Genomic DNA, 21,025 nt, shown 5'->3' with positions numbered 1-21,025 from the left:
TAGACAATCACCTGCAGAAGGAGACACCTCTTATGCCTATTTCCAGTAGGTGCCCAGAAACACTCACATGCAGCCTTTAGTGTTGAATCAGACTTAGTACAAAATTTTCAGTGACACTGCCTCTTCTCCATATATTTTTAACTTTCAAATGACCAGGGTTTTAATTTCATCATGTTGCCTTAAAAAGACATTTAGGTATTTTACAACTGGTAATCCCCATTTCCTTGCCGCCTTTGAGCCTTTAATATTTCACAGGAGGAGTTTTGTTAGTGTACCTCCTTAACAGCACAACACAACTAGGAAATTAAAGAAATTTTAATGTCCCCTTTCATACCTACCATACCTATAATGTTTCCCAGGGTATACATGGTCATTTACTTTGAGAGAAAGACAGTTTAATACAATCCTATTTTTTATATTCTAGATGTGTTTACAATACTTGTGCTTTAGCAATACTTTTTTAAAAAGGGAAGAAGAGAAAAATAGGCTCTTAGAACATTTTTATCCTTTCCAATAAAAAAATAGTTCAAACAGCAGCTTTATCATAAAAATAGATTATGGCTTTTATCACTTAATGCTGGTTATTTCAATTTTCCTGCCAGTAATAGCAGGATAATAATGTGTTGATACAGCATGAATATAATAATTGGATGATTTTAATGATTTTTTTATTACTGTATTTTTAAAAATATACCTACCCTTGAATGACCTAATTGAAGTACTTTCTGAAAGCATGACTTAAAGTTTTAAGTGTATGCTGGGTCTGCCTTTAAATTCTCCCAAGAGAATTAGTAACAGACAGCATGACAAGTAGGGTGTTCTTAAAGCTTTGTAGAATAATAACAACTTATAACATTTTAAGGCAACCCACATAATCAGTGCAAATTTTGCTTCAGTCTAGAATTTTCCCTGACAGTGACCCCAATTCTTCCATATGCTGAAAGGCAAGAACACTGTTTTGTTATGTTATGTGTGATTATGTAGGATAAAGGCATTCCATACAAATGAAAAACCCAATCACAAGCCATTTAAAACTTGAGATGGCAATTTTAATTACCATCAAGAGAAGTAGACTTGATCTCTGTGAAATCAGTGCCCAGAGAGAAATCCTTTCTGAAGACCAAAATGGGAAATAAGAGACCTTTTGGAAATGGGTTTCGTCATGAAGGCAGAACTTATTAACATAACTTTCTCTTCATCTGCTGCTCCTCCTCCCATCCCGAGAGGTGAGATTCTCTAGGCAGAGCAGATACTGTCTCTCTGGAGACAGTCCTTCCTCCAGTACCTTCTCTCGGTTTTACAGAAAATCAGAGCATTTAACCTCCCTGACAGAGTTTCCTATCATAGGCAGTGTTACCTGTATAGATCTTGGAGGTTTTAGAATCACACCCGTGGCTGGAGAACCAGCTGATTTCACTGAAGCGAAAGACGACTGAGAAAGCAGTTTTCTGGAACATGCCTCTTTACATGGCTAAGGGACAGGAGTCGTGCTCCTGGATACTTAAAGCTGCCGCTTCCAATAGCCTGCCTTCAGAGCTATTTAGAAATACCAGGCATTATTTTAAATAGGATGAGAAATGACAGGAAAACTGTGAGGATTCCATACAGTCTTCTGGATCCAGGGCATTTATTATTCATCCCCTTTTGAGAACCTCTCCTCTGTTCCTTGAATGTAATGAATGGTCCGTGATCTGGGAAAGGTGCCGTCTTGGGAAGTACTGAGGTAACAGATACTAGATTTCACTGGGCTGAAAAACTATGCAAAGTTTCTGAATATAGCAGAGGAGGCTTAGCAGTGTAGGTCAGCTCTATCCATGTTTTTAACATATCCACTTATCACTGAAGTGTATACGTTAGTGCCCTGCTGAAAATCAGAGTAGCACATTCTTGGTGCCATTTAGGAGATTCTTTGAGATAACAACTGTCTGGACCTTAAAGAACTCGAAGGAAGGAACCAATTACCTGGTACGTAGTCTGCTGATTCTCTGCTACATTCTCACCTTTAACACTGGAGTTGTAATGGGCTTTCTAGATGTCAGTTGTGTTTGGAGTCTTCCAGGTGTGCAGCTCAGCATCTGCACGACCTGAAGAGGTAAGGATCTGAAGAATACTTAGGTCCAAAAGCCTTAAACAACCGTCAGACCACGTACTGTAATGCATAAAAGTCCGTGCAAACTACAAACATATTGCAATAACATTCTCAAAAAATCCTAGTATATATTTTAGCATTATTATTTAAGTTATATAAAATACATCTTTATAAAAGTACAGAATTCTTTTTAACGTTTAAATTATACCCACTGAAATGGGCAGCCAGGCTCACTTTTTAGTACTAAAATAAGGTTTTCTCAATCTAAATTATTGCTTAGTCCTATAGAGCCATTAGAAACCTGTAACAAAAATCAATCAAGTCCTATTTCTTAAGGAAAAGTGCCTTAAAAATTCAGCTGTCATTAAGTTAGTTTCTTTGAAGCTCTTCACTTGAGGAATCTTCCATAGAGCTGTTGACTGATGCTACCCATGGCTTGGTTTGTCAGGATCCAAAACGGAGTCTGGTTGGAAAGTTCCCACCGGTGCCAGGAAGCTGTTAGTCTGTTGTCCCCAATCATAGTAGTCTGGAGTAAAACTTAAATAGAAAAAAGGAGATAGATAGTATAATGTTTCAAGTCACCAAACTTTCTATTGATGACATATCTATTTTAGATGGATAAAACTGGGATTTTGTATAAACTGTAGACAATCCCAGTTTTTAAAGTGGCTTCTTGAAGCCCACGTGCAGTGGCTACAAGTTCACCCACAAAGATTACTGAACTCGGGGCGCCTGGGTGGCTTGGTCGGTTAAGCATCCACTCTTGATTTCGGCTCAAGTCCTGAGCTCAGGGTCGTGAGATAAAGCCTTGCGCTGGGCTCTGCGTGTGGAGCCTGCTTAAGATTCTCCCTCCCTGTCCCTCTCCTCCCCCCCCACTCACGCTTGCTCGCTCTACAAAACACACAATACAAACCTGAACTCCACAGAGCCCAGAAGCATAGTATTACTAGAACCATAAGCCAATCACTATGTGTAACAAAGTATTTTGCCAACAAATTGTATCTGGTACCTCTGGACAAATAACTTCTGTGCATCCACTTTATCATCCATATCGTCAGTAATATCAGTGACTGCCTGCTTCGGCTTCTGTGAGTTAACACCTATAAAGTGCTTAGAACAGTAGCTTAATATACAGTAAGCACTCACTAATGTACATTTTATTATTCTCCTCCTGTATGTAGTGGAAAAGGGATCTTCTTCCACCTACGGGGTGAGGGAGCTCAGCAGCATGCTGCCTTTGGCAGGTGAGGGCCTAGGGCTGCTCCCGCGGGCTCTGGAGGGATGTGCAGTGGGGGCACTGGGTAAGAGAGCAGTGGTAGGGGTGAGGCTCAGAACAACTCTGGACCTCGGGAAGTCCGTGTTTACTGGCTCGCTTCCAGACTTCTGTGTTCCTCACATCTGCTGGCGTGGTCTGTGGAGTGCTGCATTTTCTCTTCCTTATTCTATCTGGTGCCCTGCTCCCTCGTGCACCAAGAAAGCAGTATATCCTCCCAGCTTCTCCTCCCTTCTCCTGTCCCCAAACAAGGGCTCTTCCGAGCTCTTTTAAAATTTTCCAAGGACATTTACTGTTCATAATAAAGAGTAGAAAAGCTAGGCTGTCTTCTCTTTTATCATTCCATCCGGGACTGGGGGGGGGTAGTTTATATTAAAATGTTAATGATTGCCTTTAAATGTACAAAGGATTACCAATAATAAGCTTTCACTTCCAAGAAACACAGCCCTGAAGCCGCACCAGGTCCTGGGAGCACAAGCATGGAGTGGAGGGGGGCTCAGTAAGCCCTAGGGCAGCCTTGTTGCTTCTCTCACCCCTGCTGGCCCTGAGGGCCCAGATTCACCGGCAGGAAGAGGGGATGTGATGATCACTGGGCCATGGAGGGTGGCTGAAGCATCACAGGAGAGGGAAGGGAACCCCCGGAGCTCCCACCCCTCCTGTCTGCCACACCGGTAAGGAAGCAGAATCCTGGGCATGGGGCTCTTCTGGTGGCACTTTGTCTCTCATCATCAGGGGCTTCTCCTCCATTTCCTATGTGCCTCACATTCCGTCCGACTCCAGGGTTTTTATGGAAGCATTTTCTCTTGGATTGAATCGATTTCACTGGTGCAGTCCTCAGCCTCCTAACCGTGCCTTCTACCATGAACTAGGGTCTTACCTTCCCTGAAGTCCCTGAGGGGCAATGTTCCAGGCAAGGTCATCATCACTATCATATCTTCGAGGGTTGTCAAAGAAGTAAGATCTGGGACTGAATCCATGGCTGGGGACCATTCCAGGGCTGGTCTACAAAGACAGTTAATTGTTCAGTATACTCTAGACAAAGATAAACAAGATCTCTCTTGTTGGAGACTGAAGATGCTATACTCATCTGAAAGGAGGATGTACCTGTTCAACTACAGTGTTCATTTTAGTTGCTTTTATATTTAACTTTTTCTTTTCTCAGTATGGACAAAATCTTTCAGAGTTCTCTTTGCAGCAATGAATTTATCTTGTTTTAATCCCTTACTAAAACACTAGACAGTGCCCAAATTAACCAAATTAGACATAAAGCTGTATAGTAATGTGGATATTTACAAGATAAAATAATCATGATAATCAAATAATTTTGAAGAGGGTTTGTATCCAGTTTCCATATCCTGCTTCTATAATCATTTCCTCCTGTTTCTGTCCTAAAGCAGAGTTCACCATTCAAAAAATTTCAAATGACTTGTTTCAAAAGTAAGCAGAAGATCAGAACTGTATTATATGGTAAACCAAAACTGGCATAAGATCCAGAATTTATTTGACATCCTTGTACCTATCATCAGTGGTCTATTTTAAAGTTAAACAAGAGTAGGAAACAGGGTTGCCTACCATCTCATGAGTATTTATATGTAAATTCCTCCTTTTCTAGGACTAATCTAGTCAAATAACAGGAAACAAAACATAGATAAGGTGGGATGCGTTAAAATTTCTTATTTGTAGCAGTTCAAGAATGTCTACGTAAAAGAATGAAGTTGGATCCTAACCTCACACCTATACAAAAAGTAACTCAAAATGGATCAAAGACCTAAATATAAGAGTAAAAACTATAAAATTCTGAGAAGAAAAATATAGGAACAGATCCTGACCCAGGATTTGGCAAAGGATTCTTAAATATGATACCAAAAGCATGAGCAACAAAAGAACATAAAATTCATCAAAACTTAAAACTTCAAAAGATACCATCAAGAGAGTGAACACAGCCACAAAAAGGGAAAAAATATTTGCAAAATCACTTTATCTGACAAGGGACTTAGATCTAAAATACATAACATAAAGAACTCTTAAAACAATAAAAAGACAACTCAATTTAAAAATGGGCAAAGATCTGGAGAGACATTTCTCCCAGGAAAAGATATAAATGTCCAATAACACATGGGAAGATGCTTGGCATCATTCGTGACCAGGGCAACAGGCACACCCATCCAGGACATCTAGAATCTAAATGTCCATAACAAGTGCTGGGGAAGATGTGGAGGACCCAGAACCCTCCTGCCCTCCTAGCGCGAGCGTAAAATGGCGCATCCACTGCGGGCAACAGTCGGGCAGGTTTGTTTTTAAAAGTGTAACCTCCACTTCCGGGAAGATGGCAGAGTAGGAGGACCCTAAGCGCACCTCATTTCACTGATACAACTGGATAACACATCCCAGAAAAGGGCCTGAAGACTGGCAGGACCAACTCCACAAGTACATGTAGAGAACTGGACCCATGAGTGAGGGCAGGAAGAGTGGAGACGTGGTTGGGAGCTAAGGGGCCGTGGCCGTCTGCATGCTGAGGGCGGAGATAAACAGATCCTCACTCCTGGGGGCCTCCGAAAACCGGCTGGGCCAAATTTCCCGAGTTCTTACAACCAGCTGGAACTTAAAGCCTGGAACTTTAAATATCAGCAGGCTCAGTTCCCGGAGAGGCTGGAGAGGGAGAGGAAACCGGGTCTCAGAGAGACAGCCCAACAAACCGCCTGCAAAGGTGCAGCCCGGAAGGGCAGTTTGAAAGATGCCTGCGGCAGATGGGAGAGAGTTATTTACTAATCTCAGACCCCGGACCAGAGGGACAGATTTCCCTGGGAGACTCCTCCAGGAACAAAGGAGCTCCCCCGCCCAGCACCCCCAGCAGAACCAGGACGGGGCCAGCATTCATTACATAACTTGCTTCCACCGCGGCCTGCCCCCTGCAGCCGGGCCTGCCTCAGTCCTGGTGCTGCGGGTCCCCTCCCCAGAAGGCCTTTGCAACCTTGCCAACGTGGTGTGACCCTACTGTGTGTTTTGCAGGGCCTCGGTCCTGGCAGCAGCAGCGGGTCACCCCCTGTGGAGGATGCTCGCTCCCTGTTAAGACCACATGCCCTGCCTGCGCATTGCAGAGTGGCCCTGGCCAGCCTGTCTCCTCGAGGCTGTGTGTCACCTGTGCAAGAGGACTGGCATGCAGAACGTGCGGGCACCACACATCTCACTCACACACTTCGTGGAGCAGTCCGGGCTGGCCCAGGACTGGGCAGTGGGGGCACCACCCCTCTGTAAAAGGACAGTGCCACCCTGTTAGAAGTGCGCACCCACCTACTACTTTCAAGAGCTGGATAGGTAGCTGACTAACCTAACAGAAACAGACACAGAGGACTAGACAAAATGAGCAGAGGAATATGTCCCAAATGAAAGAACAGGACAAAACCACAACAAAAGACCTAAGTGAAACAAATATAATATGACTGATAGAGGATTTAAAGTAATGATCATAAAGATACTCACTGGACTTGAGAAAAGAGTAGAGGACATCAGTGAGACCCTTAACAGAGATAAAAAAGAACCAGTCAGAAATAATAAATGAAATTTAAAACGCACTAGATGTAATACGTAGCAGGCTAGAGGAAGCAGAGTAATGGAAAGCAATCTGAGCAGGTGAGAAAAATTATGCTAAATGAGAATAGACTTTGAAGCTCAGTGACTCCATCAAGCATAATAACCGTTGCACTTTAGGGATCCCAGAAGAAGAAGAAAGAGAAAAGGGAGCAGAAAATTTATTTGAAGAAATAATAGCTGAAGCCTCCCTACTCTGAGGAAAGAAACAGATATCCAGATCCAGGAGGCATAGAGATCCCTCAAAAAAATCAACCCAAGGAGGTCCACACCATGACACACAGTAATTAAAGTGGCAAAAAATAGTGATAAAAAATGTTAAAAGCAGCAAGAGAAAAAAGACCATTACATACAAGAGAAACCCCAAAAGGCTATCAGCTGGCTTTTTCAGCACAAACTTTGCAAACCAGAAGGGAGTGGCATGATATATTCAAAGTGCTAAAAGGTAAAAGTCTGTAGCCAAGAATACAAACAATCCTAAAATTTGTATGGAACCACAAATGACCCCAAATAGTCAATGCAATCTTGAAAAAGAAAAACTGTAGGTATCACAATTTCAGACTTCAAGTTCTATTACAAAGCTGCAGTAATCAAAACTAGGGTACTGGCACAAAATACATAGATTGGGGCGCCTGGGTGGCTCAGTTGGTTAAGCATCCGACTCTTGGTTTCAGCTCAGGTCATGATCTCAGGGTTGTGAGATCGAGCCCCACATCAAGCTCTGCGCTCAGTGCGGAGTCTGCTTTAGATTCTTTCCCCCTTCCTCTCCCTCCCTCACGGCTCCTCCCCTGCTCATGCGTCTTGCTCTCTTCTCTCTCTCTCTCAAAAAAAAAAAAAAAAAATAGACCAATGAAACAGAACAGAAAATCCAGAAATAAACCCACAATTATATGGTCAATTAATCTCCAACAAAGGCAAGAATATGCAATAAGAAAAAGTCTCTTCAACAAATGATATTAGGGGTGCGGGCACCTGGGTGGCTCAGCCATTAAGCGTCTGCCTTCAGCTCAGGTCATGATCCCGGGGTCCTGGGATCAAGCCCCGCATCGGGCTCCCTGCTCAGTGGGAAGCCTGCTTCTCCCTCTCCAACTCCCCCTGCTTGTGTTCCTGCTCTATCTCTCTCTGTCAAATAAATAAATAAAATCTTTAAAACAAACAAACAAAAACAAATGATAATAGGAAAACTGGACCACTTTCTTACACCACACATAAAATAAACTCAAAATGGATTAAAGACCTAAATGTGAGACCTGAAACCATAAAAATCCTTGAAGAGAGCACAGGCAGTAATTTCTCTGACACTGGCCATAGCAATGTTTTTCTAGCTATGTCTTCTTTGGCAAGGGAAAGAAAAGCAAAAATAAACCACTGGGACTTCATCAAAATAAAAAGCTTCTGAACAGCAAAGGAGTCAACAAAACTAAAAGACAACTTACTGATTGGGAGAAGATATTCACAAATGACACATCCGATAAAGGGTTACTATCCAAAATACATAAAGAATTTTTACAACTCAACACCCCAAAAAACAAATAATCCAATTAAAAAATGGGCAGAAAACAGGAACAGACATTTCTCTAAAGAAGACATCCAGATGGCCAACAGACACATGAAAAGATGCTCAACATCACTCATAATCAGGGAAATGCAAATCAAAATCACAATGAGCTATCACCTCACACCTGTCCAAATGTCTAAAATCAACAACACAAGAAACCAGTGTTGATAAGGATGTGGAGAAAAAGGAACCCTCATGCACTGTTGATGGGAATGCAAACTGGTGCAGCCACTGTGGAAAACAGTATGGAGTTTCCTCAAAAAAATAAAAACAGAACTACTCTACAAATCCAGTAATTGCACTACTGGGTATTTACCAAAATAATACAAAAACACTAATCTAAAGGGATACATGCACCCCTATGTTTACAGCAGCATTATCTACAACAGACAAACTATGGAAGCAGCCTAAGTGTCCAATGATGGATGAATTGGATAAAGAAGATGTAGTATACATATACAATGGAATACTACACAGCCATAAAACAGAATGAAATCTTGCCATTTGCAATGACATGGATGGAGCTAGAGAGTATAATCCTAAGTGAAATAAGTCCGAGAAAGACAAATACCATGTGATTTCACATATGCAGAATTTAAGAAACAAAACAAACGAGCAAAGCAAAAAAAGCAAAAAAAGAAAAAAAAAGAATGACAACCCAAAAAACAGACTCAGTTATAGAGAACAGAGGGTCACCAGAGGGGAGGTGGGTGGGGGGATGGGGGAGGTGGGTGAAGAGAATTGGGAGTACACTTATCCTGATGAGCACTAAGAAATACAGGGAAGTGCTGAATCACTATATTGTACACTTGAAACTAATACAACACTATATGTTAACTACATTAGAATTAAAAAAAAAGCTCAACACAGAGTTACCATATGACTTAGCAACTGCTCTCCTAGATATGTACCAAAGAGAAATGAAGACTTTTTTTAAAGATTTATTTATTTGAGAGAGAGAGCGCGTGTGCACGCGCGCATGCTTGTGGAGGGGGGATGGGCAGAAGGAGAGGGAGAGAGAATCTCAAGCAGACTCTATGCTGAGCAGGGAGCCCGATGCAGGGCTCGATCCCAGGACCCTGAGATCATGACCTGAGCCTAAACCAAGAGTCCGATGCTTAACCGACTGAGCCACCCAGGCGCCTCTGAAGACATGCTCACACAGAAACCTATACATTGATGTTTATAGCAGCACCGTTCCTAAGAGCTAAGAAATGGAAACAAGATGGGACATATCCATACAATGAAATATGATTCAGCCATAAAAAGGAATAAAGTACTTATACATACTACAATATGGATGAACCCTGAAAACCTTATGTTAAGTGAAAGAAGCCAGTCACAAAAACCAGACACTGTAAAGTCCCATTCCTGTGGAACTGCAGTGTAGGGAAACCTACAGACACAGATGAATAGTAGCTTAGGGGCCGGGGGAGGGGAAGTGATAGCTAATGGGTATGGGTTTCTTTTTGAGGTGACAAAAAATGTTCTCAAAACTGGGGTGATGCTTGTACATATCTGAATACACCCCAAACCACTGAACTGTACACGTGACACGGCTGAATTGCATGATATGGGAATTCTATCCCAATAAAGCCGTTCAAGCAACAACAACAAAAAACATGGAGATTCTCAAACTTCACAGTGCTTTCAAATCACCTGGGATGCTTCGTATTTAAAACGTGGATTCCCAGAAGCTACCCCAAGTACCCTCAGGACTCCGATGTGGATGGCAGAGAGCCGCACTTTGAATACAGTTACATTGGCCGAGTGCTGCTGGGTGGGGAGGCTTATTTACACCGACCGAATTATGGATCCAAATGGTAGATAACAGTTTAAAGAAATTCCCCACCTGCAATGTGCTTTTTTTTAAAGTCAATGAATAGGAGTTGGGTTATAAATTCCCCCCCCCCAACACCCACGCTAAGAAATATTAGACTGTTTTTTTCCTCCAAGCAATTATAGGAATTACAGATAGCAATAAGATTATTACTGAGTCATACAAAGTAGCAATTTAGTTTCTCCAAACCTTATGCCAAAGAAAGCCACAGCACAGCACCGTAATTAACATTATGGACTTGGGAGCCAGACTGCCTGGGTTTGATCCCAGCCCTGTCTCCGCCAGGCCACGTGATCTGGAGCCTGTTTGCTCATCTAAGCGTGATAATAGTTTCTATCTCAGAGGCTGAGTGTGAGGATTAAAGAACAGAATATATTTAAAGTGCCTAGCACATGGAAGCACTCTACAATGCTTGGCTGATTTTACCAAATTCTGCAGGTGCAGATGGCCTAAGGCTAGTTTACAAACACTGGCACTTCCCCAAGCCAAATCTGACACCCACATTCCCTGCTAATGAGAGTTCCTTCATGAGTAGAAATGGGAAAATGTTTTTCTATTTAGGATTATGCATCCCTCCCGCTGAAGTCACTTCCTTGTAAATTAGGAGGAAAGATTGTTAAGGGCATGAAGAATCATTTTAATTCACCACTCTGTTGTTGTAGATGAGCACTTATCCTCAGTGTGGTCCCTGAGATCTTTTCAGGCATCTTCAAGGTTGTAACTATTTTCACGATTAGCGATTAGGGTATTAAGATGTGACTTGCCTTTTCCATGGTCTCAACACCAGCACGAATGTCACGAAAGCCTGTTGCTCGGGCACATGATCAAACAGTGGCACCAGCTGCCCGGCCACCACTGTGGTCACCACCACTACACAGTCAGTTAGAAACCATTTCACTTAGGGGCGCCTGGGTGGCTCAGTCGGTTAAGCATCTGCCCTCGGACAGGGGCGCCCGGGTGGTGCCATCAGTTAAGCACCTGACTTGGTTTCGGCTCAGGTCGTGATCTCAGGGTCGTGAGATCCAGCCCCGCATCGGGCTCCACGCTCAGCGGGGAGTCTGCTTGGACTCTCGTTCTCCCTCTGCCCCTGCCTACCACCTACTTACTCTTGCTTGCTCTCTCTCAAAAATAAATAAATCTCAAAAAAAAAAAGAATGCCTGTGACAAAGCAATCCAAGTTATTAGTTTTATTAAATCTCAGTCCTTGTCTTTTTAATATGTTAGGTGACAAAATGAGAAGTAAGCATACAGCACGTCTGTTGTGAGAAAAGCTGTTTTCAGGGAGAGACCCCGTACAGCTGTTTGAGTTGTAGCTACATTTTCTCATGCAACTTCACAACTCAGACAAACCATGCTTTTTTGGACATGGGTGTTTGGCAGACCTTGTCTTGAAAGTAACTGAACTGTCAGACGGGTGGACAGTATTTATCACTGATCAAATCTGAGCTTTTAAGCAAAAATGAAAGCTTTGGAAAACTGGTATTCTCCCACCATGAGCTTGATGGCATCCCAGTACTTAAAAGATTTTCCTGAAATGATCAGTGGTGATATTTAATAAGTGAATTTTAGCATTCGGAAGATCTGCATAACTCAGTAAACCAGTATTTTCCAAGTGACCAATATAAAAGGTGTGCGTGGGTAAAAGATATATATTCAAAGTGCAAGATAAACTGATGGATGTTAATGTTTGACAATCTGAGGAGTTTATTGGTATGGTTTTAGATTCCATATTGCAACTGACTTTTAAGAAACCACAACTTGTTCACTTTTGATGCATATCAAAGAAAAATATCCACAATTATGTTAAAAGGTATTAAATTACTGCACTTTACTGCAAATATCTATTTCTGTGAGGCTGGGTTTTCTTTACATACTCAACCAAAACAATGTATCACAACAGACTGAATGCAGAAGCAGATGGAACCCAGCTGTCTTCTATTAAACCAGATACAAAAAATCTGAAAATTTTGAAACAATCCTACTCTCCTATTTTGTTTTGGAAAATGTTCTTTTCTCAGAAAAAAAAATTATGGTAACATGTAATGGGCTTGTTTATAGTGAATTAATATTTTTTAAAATTTTAGACACACACACACACACACATACACCTCCAAATAAGAGCTTTTGCAGGTCCTCAATAATTTATCAGTGTAACCCCGAAGAGTCAAAGAATCTTGAAAAAGAAGAACAAAGCTGGAGGCATCATGCTCCCTGCTTTCAAATGATATTACAGAGCTACAGTAATCCAAACAGTATGGTACTGGCATAAAAACAGACACACAGATCAATGGAGCAGAATAGAGAGCCCAGAAAGAAACCCACACTTACACGGTCAAGTACTTAACAACAAAGGAGCCATGAATACATAATGGGGAAAATGACAGTCTTTTCAATAAACAGTGTTGGGAAAACTGGACAGCCACATGGAAAAGAATGAAATCGGACCACTATCTTACAGCACACACAAAAATTAACTCAACATGGATTAAATACTTGAATGTAAGAACTGAAACCATAAAACCCCTAAAAGAAAACACAAGTGGTAAGCCAAGTGAAGCCACATCAAATGAAAAAGTTTCCACACAGCAAAGGAAACCATAAACAAAATGAAAAGGCAACCAACTCAATAGGAGATGTTTGCAAATCATATATCTGATAAAGGGTCAATACCCAAAACATATGAAGAACTCCTACAACTTGACAGCAAAATATAATCCAATTAAAAAACAGGCAAAGGACCTGAACAGACGTTTTCCCAAAGACCTACAGACGGCCAACAGGTACCTGAAAAGATGCTCAACATCACTCATCATCAGGGAAATGCAAATTAAAACCACAATGAGCCATCACCTCACACCTGTCAGAACGGCTAAAATCAAAAAGACAGGAAACAACAAGTATTGGCAAGGATGTGCAGAAAAGGGAATCCTCGTGCACTCACTGCTGGTGGGAACATAAATGGGTGCAGCCACTGTGGAAAACAGTATGGGAGTTCCTCAAAAAAGTAAAAATAGAACTACCCTATGACCCAGCAATTCCACTTCTGCATATTTCTCTGAAGAAAATGAAAGCATTCATTTGACAAGATACCTGCACCCTCATGTTCACTGCAGCATTATTTACAAGCGCCAAGACATGGAAACAACCTAAAAGCTCACAGATGGATGAAAGGATAGAGAAAATATATCTATAATGGAATATTACTCAACCACCAAAAAAATCCCCATCCAGATCCTGCCCTTTGCAACCACATGGATAAACCTTGAGGACATTATGCAAAGTGAAATAAGTCAGACAGAACAAGATAAATACTGTATGATCTCGCTTATGTGGAATCTAAGAGCAAACAGAGAAAACCCCAGCATGGGTATAGAGAACAGATGGGTGGATGCCTGAGGTGTGGGATGGGGAGTGGGCGAAATGGGTGCAAGGAGTCAAAGGATACAAGTTTCCAGTTATAAAACGACTAAGTCCTGGGGATGTCATGTACGGCACGCTGACTAGTTCGTAACAGTGTGCTGCATATTTCAAGGTAGTCAGAGTGGACCTTGGAAGTTACCACAAGGAAAAACATCGCAACTGTGTAGTGATGGACGGCAAGCAGACTTACCAGGGTCATTTTGTACCATCTACAGATACCCGAGCACTATGTTGTACCCCTGAAACTAGTATGTCAATTATAGCTCAGTACAAAAAATTAATCAGTGTAAAGTATCCTGAGACCAAAATGTTAAGAATCACGGCTCTAAATAATACTCCGAATAGCAGACCTGTTCAAGCACAGTAACTAAGTAACTCCATCTACACAGAGTGTGCTGAGGACGGGTGTCCCTGGATAATGAGATCTGAGAGTACACATTAGTCTGTATTCACTCAGTAAAACCGTACTTTGAACAGTATCACATTAGCCTTCCTCTCGTTAAATTTGGAAATCTACTCTCCTTCAGGCTGCCTTGGGTTTCGGGAGCCCAGTTCTGAAGCCTCTGAAACTCGAGCTGATGAAAAGGTACACGCAGAGCCTGGGGGAGGCCTCCACGAGCTCCGGGAGTCTGCTTTAGCAACCCCTCACAATCCCTTAGGCAAGCAAGGTGCCCAAAAAACTTCAGGGAAGGAAGGAAAACAAGGCAACTGGTCTCTCGGCCTAGAATCCACTGCCTACCTGTCCCATTTCTGCGCCAGGGAACCTGAAGTGTTTAGGATCTGACTTTACAGACGCCTCCAGCTGTTCCCAAAGCAAGTAAAGGTCAGATGAAGTGCAGGGCCACGGTCCTGCAGCTAAAAATAATGGAAGGGGAGGAAACGGATCCCGAGGTCTAGAAAACGCTACCCATTGCCTTCTCTGCAAGGGCCCCAGTCAGGCTGCGCTGCCCCACCCGCCCCAGGCCAGGCTCGCTTTTTTTCCCTGTTTCTGGCTCATCGGTGACTATCCAGAGCTGAGTAAGAAAAAAACAGGGTAGGGGCGCCTGGATGGCTCAGTCGGTTACGTGGCCGACTCTTGGTATCGGCTCAGGTCGTGATCTCAGGGTCATGGGGCTCCACACTCAGTGGGGGGGTGTGCTTGAGATTCTCTCTCTCCCTCTGCGCCTCCCTGCCGCTAGCATTCTCTCTCTCAAATAAATCTTCAAAAAAAAAAAAAAAAGAAAGAAAAAGAAACAGAGTAGAACACAATGGGTTGGTGACTATATCTGCTTTCCTTCCCGCCCACCCACACTTGTCTCTCATTGGCCAAAAACCATTCACTACACCTTTCCGTGGGTTTCATAGATCAGTGACTCAAAATGCTACCACTCGTTAGTGTGGCTGGAATAATTTACGGAGCAGAAGCTCCCAGGAGTTTCCTCACTCTCGCAAGTTGTGCATTTTCTGTCCTATCCTCATAGACACATTTATGCAAAGCTGGCTGAGCAGACACAGGACCAAACCAGGGGAGGGGGGTTAGCATCCCTCATGATGTTTTTATTTCCTTATCACCGAGTTCCCAACTCACCGTCTAGCATAACACAGGAATGAAGAACTCGAGTACAATTTTCTATTTTCCTTTGTTAAAATAAAAGCTTATATATTTAGTTTGCCCCAAGTCAAGGCTCAGATACCAGGGAGACTGTTGTTGCATTAGGAAAAATAATCACTATCTCCAGGCCTTGAGATGCAACTTTCATTTCTTCTGGAAAAGCTAAGCTGAAAAAAATGAATTTCCCTCAAAAAGAGTTAAAGCAAAAGACCATCTCAGACAGACAAGGGAACTTTTTACATCACAACAGGATGGAAGAGGCACGCTCCTGAAAAATCAGAGGAGAAAACCAGATTGCATGCTTTGTGATTAGAAGCAGGAGATATTTTTTGCAACTAGAAGATGGTTTACTGGGCGCCTGGGTGGCTCAGTCATTAAGCGTCTGCCTTCGGCTCAGGTCATGGTCCCAGGGTCCTGGAATCAAGCCCCGCATCAGGCTCCCTGCTCAATGGGAAGCCTGCTTCTCCCTCTCCCTCTCCCCCTGCTTGTGTTCCCTCTCTCGCTGTGTCTCTGTCAAGTAAATAAAATCTTTAAAAAAAAAAAAAAAGAAGAAGAAGATGGTTTACTTACAAGGTCCTTCGTAGGGTTTCTAACTCGGAAGAAGTAAACGACTAAGGTGGTGGGTAAGAGCTCCCACACAAAAAGGACCACTCCAAATACCACGTATCCAGCATCTCCCAGCTGATTCTTCAGATCTGCCTGTTGAGAAGCAAGGGGAGGACCTGGAGTCAGCAGGCTGAGAGCGGAGGGAAGAAGTTTTGCTGTGATTCTTCCTAACATGCACAGAGACTAATTCTAATACAGTGATTCCTCTCCCCTACAACATGCATGTTGAAATCAGGTAATACTCATGGTCAGGACCTCAGGAGGGGAGTTATTCCAACCACACAGGGCAGATAATTCTCATCTTCAAAACAGTCAAAGACAGGAACTGCCAATCTCTGATGTTTATTACTTCACCCTCCAAAACCTTCCTTATATCCAAGTTAAGTCTCTCAAATTTAAGTTGATTTTCTTTCCTTCAACAATCAAATAAAGGAGATGTTAGGTCACTCCCTCCCAAATTTTTGAGAACAGCATACAACCGTGACCCTGTCTCATCCCTGGGATAAACACATCAATTTTTAAACTTCTCTTCCCATTCTCCACATCCTGTTCTTTATCCTTTAAAGCTTGTTGCAGGCGAGATCGTCTGGAAAAAAAGCTGTTCGGAGCCCAGGATGTTTGTCTGGACCAGTGGGATGGCTGAATGGGCCTTGTGTATCATCTGTCCCCCTCCTGCAGGGCCCGGGGCTCAGGGCACAGGTGCACAGTCATGTCTGGGCAGCTCTCCCACAAAGGGCAGCATTTCGAACAAAGTGCACCAAAAACGAAGCCATGAAGGGCCGATCACCTCAACGGAGTCCTTTTGCCTTCTCTAGGGCATCGTGTTTGCAGGGCAGTAGCCAAAGCTGATCAGGCTGCTCCAGGACGCCGCCTCCCCAACTCCGCACCTCGCACCCCATCTCTAACTCAGCCCAGCAGCACACTGTCCTTCTTCGCTTCTACACGGACAACGTGCTGCTCGTGGCCGCCTGTTAGGTTTGCTCCTAGGTTATTTTGGTTGCAACACACAGGTCTAGATAGTCATAAATAAATATCCCCCCGCTAAAAACAAAATTTTAAAAATTGTGTTATTTTAAATGTGTTATCATTATAAGCCCTCAGCTGAAACAAACACTGAAATAATTATTTTGTTAAAACCTAACCTCTCGTTTGATGGGTACAGAGGAGTTTCAGTTTGGGAAGATGAGCACGTTCTGGAGATGGCCGGCAGTGACCGATGCCCAGCAAGAGGACCGTACCCTTGAAAGTGGTTACGACAGTAGCTATGATGGATATTTTACTGCAATGCAATCCTTTCGGTCTTATGAATAAGTCTCTAATTTATTGTTTCAAGTTTTGATTTTTATATATTTGATTTTCTCAAAACAGGGCACACCACCTTCGGCAGTGCCTTGCCCGAATTTCTCCCATCCTGTACGGGTGGGATCGGTTTGGGTGGTGGTGGTGGTGGTGGTTTTAATCCTTCCTAACTCTAACACCTTCCCCGTGCCCCTTCTGAATTTCGCCTTGTCCTCACATGTTTATTGGGGTCATTTAATGCCTTCTTCTAGAGTGTGACTCCGGTCCACGGTGTGATCACTGCTGGGATTTTAGAAGTGTATTTGTATATAGTTGAGCATTCAGCATTTTTCCAGGAAAAGTTAAGGAGCTTTTTGCAATTCAATCCAGTAGACGCCTATCATGAAACAGAAGTTCTGTTTATTGTAATGGCTTACTTGTGTGTCTGTTTTCCTCAGGGGACAGAAACTGCTGTGGGCAGGGGGGCAGCCTGTGCGTGTTTGTCCCCCCAGCACTCGGTCCAGCGTGACAGAGAATCGCTGTTTCTCAACTGAGAGGATGTCACCTCATTCTCATTCTTTTTTATTTTCAGCTTTTGGGAACAAGAATGCCAGATGATACGTCACTGCCTTTGTTCACTGCTTTGTAACTGATAATTCATGAGTTTCTAGAATATATTAAATGGGAGAGAGTATCATAGGGAGACCATTGGTAAAATGAGCTTTTACCAACACCTTCATCCCCTGGTCATTTTTGTCTCAATTTCCTCAAATGCTGTCTCCATGCTCCATTTTAAAAAAGCCACAGTTTTAGGGGCATCTGGGTGGCTCAGCTGGTGAACTGTCTGCTTTCAGCTCAGGTCATGGTCACGGGGTCCTGGGATTGAGTCCCGGGTCCTGCTCCCTGCCCAGCGGGGGAGTCTGCTTCTCCCTCTACCCCTCCCCCCTGCTTGTGATCTCTCTCTCTCTCTCTGACAAACAAATAAAATCTTAAAATAAATAAATAAATAAAAGCCACAGCTTTATGTATTTTCTGAAACCTGCATACAATCTGTTTTACCTTGGCAAATTTCACCCTTTAATAAAGCCATCTTACATTTATATGGAAACACTTAAAAACTTCCTAAGTACTGCTTGTCAAGAGAGCCCCAGAAACTAGAAGTACATGTGCACGTCCATGTGTACACCTAGACGCTAGTTCTCTCAGAACACGTGAACTGGAGCAAGGCAGGTACTATGATCCCATTTGACAGATGAGGATGCAGATACCACACAGGTAAGTGATGGTCAAGGTCACCCAGCAACTGAGCAGCAGAAGCGAAGAGCTAATACCTCTTGGTCACATGGGGTGCTGCGAAGCAAAGAGTCGCCGCTCAGGGTGCCCACTGACCTGGTCTGATACGTTGTACCAGTCGTAATCAAAGGAATGGACGTTCTTGCTCTGGGAGAACGACAGGATGAACAGGTTGTAGCAGGCTCGGGAGGTGTAAAGCAGGATGATGGTCACTCCGATGGCTGTCACTTGACACACAGAGGAGCCCTGGAAAACAGGGAGCCATGAAGGGAGCACCCATTCCAGGTCTAAGACACCAGCCTCGTCCCAGAACCCGGCCTGGGTTCAGAGCTCATAAACCCACGCCCAAGCCTCACCTCATCCCACAGCCCCTCCTCAAATGTCAAATGATCTTCATACAGACGCTTCAAAATCTGGCAGTTGATTTGGAGATGCCTTAAAATATGGGCCATTGGCCTAAAGCCCAGGTTTGTAAGAATGAGAAAGTCAGGTGGCTTATGCTATTCAACCTCCAAGATGACCCCCCGACTTAGGAGCCCACTGCCCAGCCTCTGGCCTGGGGACAACTGAGCCCAGCAGGATGGCACCTGGGAGAGTGGGGTCCCGCAGACCGTGGCCCCGGGGAAGGGAGCGCTTCCTCAAATTCCAGAATCTTCTAGGCTGGAAGCACTGGAATTCCAGTATCACTCCAGACTTGGAATTACATGGATATCGGTGATTTGTCCCATTTATGAAGCTACCAATTTACAGTCAAAGGGCCCCTAGCAAGAAACGTATAGTTAACGTGACCAAAAAACTGAAACTGATTTTTGAAATTTGACTTTGGAAGTCACTCATTAACCAGGTATTATTTTATTTTGTCAGTAGCAGTTTAATAGCTTGTTTGCCACAGGGGTGATCTAAATGGTCATTTGGCAGCTGAAATGTAACCCTTCCCGTAAAAACCATGATTCTGTTTTTAAAAGCCCGGGATAGCCCTCACATGGGAGACAATATAAACAAGAAAAAGTTAAGGCAAAATCCAGTCAAAAATCTGTCAAAACTCAACAATGAACAAACTACTCCTGCCATACTCAAGTCTCGTGGGACCTTGCAGAGGTCAGCCAGATCTCGGCTGCCTCGCTAAGGCTCGGTGTTTCTAAAGTCAGAGGCCCAGATTTTAGTCTACTGGTCACCACTGAAGACACGATATCGTGGGAGACGGAGCTCCTCACGGTCTTCAGACGGAAGACTGATTACAGCCAGGTGGGCCGAGTGGCAAATAAGGCAGACGGTGGAGGGGGGGGGTCCCGCCAGTCAGGGGGGTCCACCACAGGACACGGTTCCAGAAGGTTAGAAGCAGAGGAGTTACAGAAATCACTCAATCATTGCACAAGTGAGAAAACCAAGGCCCCCCTCCCAGGCCTCCACACTTCCCTGGGCTTCCCAACCAAGGGACACTTGGGATGAGGCTGAGTGGGGGCCCACGAGCGTGTCTGCCCTTCCCTATAACTCCGGGGAAGGGCAGAGAGAACAGAGATTCTAGGGTGTGCGGCAGAGCAGCAAACCAAACTTGCCTCCCATCCCGTCTGGCTCCATCTCTGACCCATCAGCAGGAGATGCTTGCTGTCCTGAACTCCAGGGGGCAGTGTCCACTGTCCTGTCACAGGATCATCAGTGCCGAGGTGAGCCTCCATCTGAATCTGATGGAGCCCGCGGCCAGACTGCCCAGTCCGAAGCCGGGCTCTCCACCTACGGGCTGCGGAGGGCAAGCCAGGGCGAGCTGTGCCCCGGTCTCCCGGTCTGTACAGTGGGGAGGATACCTACTCCCGGGGATCTGGGAGGACTCCCTGAGCTTATGCATGCCGAATGCTGATCTCAAAGTGCCTGGAACACAGCGCACACCAGGCGTGAGTTTGTGCCAGTATCACCACAAGCAATCCTGCAAGTCCTTTAAAATGGTGGCTAAACACTGTATCTATAAACCGGAGATTACCCCCCTGCCGGTAATTCTGCACACTCCAATACACCTGCAGCCACCTCGAAGGAACTCTTCTTGCGTGCAAAGTTCAACGAGCTACCTAGCTCTGTGTTTGGGCAACCAGAGTACGGCCAATCATCTGTGGGGGGTCAGGTGTGGAAGGTATTTGCTGAGTTCTGTTGGCAACCAGGAAACTACTTTTATAGTCAGTTTAACCAAGGGCTCTTGACCACATTCCCACCTACCTTTGACTCCAAGTAAATGTTGGCTAAGGACATCTTGGAGATTTTGTAGAGACAGATGGAGAGAGAGACGGCACACAGCACAAAGAGGGTGTCGTTAATGGCCACGCGCACAGAGACAATGACCTCCCTCTCCCAGTTTCCTGTCTTCACCAGCACCGCGCAGGTTACATTCACCAACAGGAACACGAGGCTGATGAAGAGCGAGGCCAGGTAGAGGGGTAACCTAGAAAGGACCAGAGAGAAGTGTAAGGCACAGCGCCCCGCAGGCTGGCTGTACGTTCTGG

The 21,025-nt window shown here is 44.0% G+C and overlaps 1 protein-coding gene across 2 annotated transcripts in view; it reads right to left on the bottom strand.

The window, feature by feature from the left end:
* Positions 1–300: 300 nt before the first annotated feature.
* Positions 301–21,025, bottom strand: part of GPR137B (G protein-coupled receptor 137B) — a 46,585-nt gene continuing 25,860 nt past the window's right edge. Inside the window, exons 3-8 of one of the 2 annotated variants that reach the window (XR_004924978.2) lie at positions 20,742–20,964; positions 18,633–18,782; positions 15,930–16,058; positions 6,843–6,879; positions 4,240–4,364; positions 301–2,626 (exon numbers count right to left, since the gene is read on the bottom strand). Coding sequence is in view for 1 of the 2 variants with exons in the window: in XM_036116946.2 (XP_035972839.1) it covers positions 2,515–2,626; positions 4,240–4,364; positions 15,930–16,058; positions 18,633–18,782; positions 20,742–20,964 (739 nt within the window). In the remaining variant the exon portion in view is untranslated. The remainder of the gene's footprint in view (positions 2,627–4,239; positions 4,365–6,842; positions 6,880–15,929; positions 16,059–18,632; positions 18,783–20,741; positions 20,965–21,025) is intronic. The other variant, XM_036116946.2, reaches the window with a different exon arrangement.

Source organism: Halichoerus grypus, chromosome 7 (assembly GCF_964656455.1).
Source record: "Halichoerus grypus chromosome 7, mHalGry1.hap1.1, whole genome shotgun sequence".
NCBI lineage: Eukaryota > Metazoa > Chordata > Mammalia > Carnivora > Phocidae > Halichoerus > Halichoerus grypus.
The sequence above is the reverse complement of the archived record's forward strand: the minus strand, read 5'-3'. Positions and strand labels throughout refer to the sequence as shown.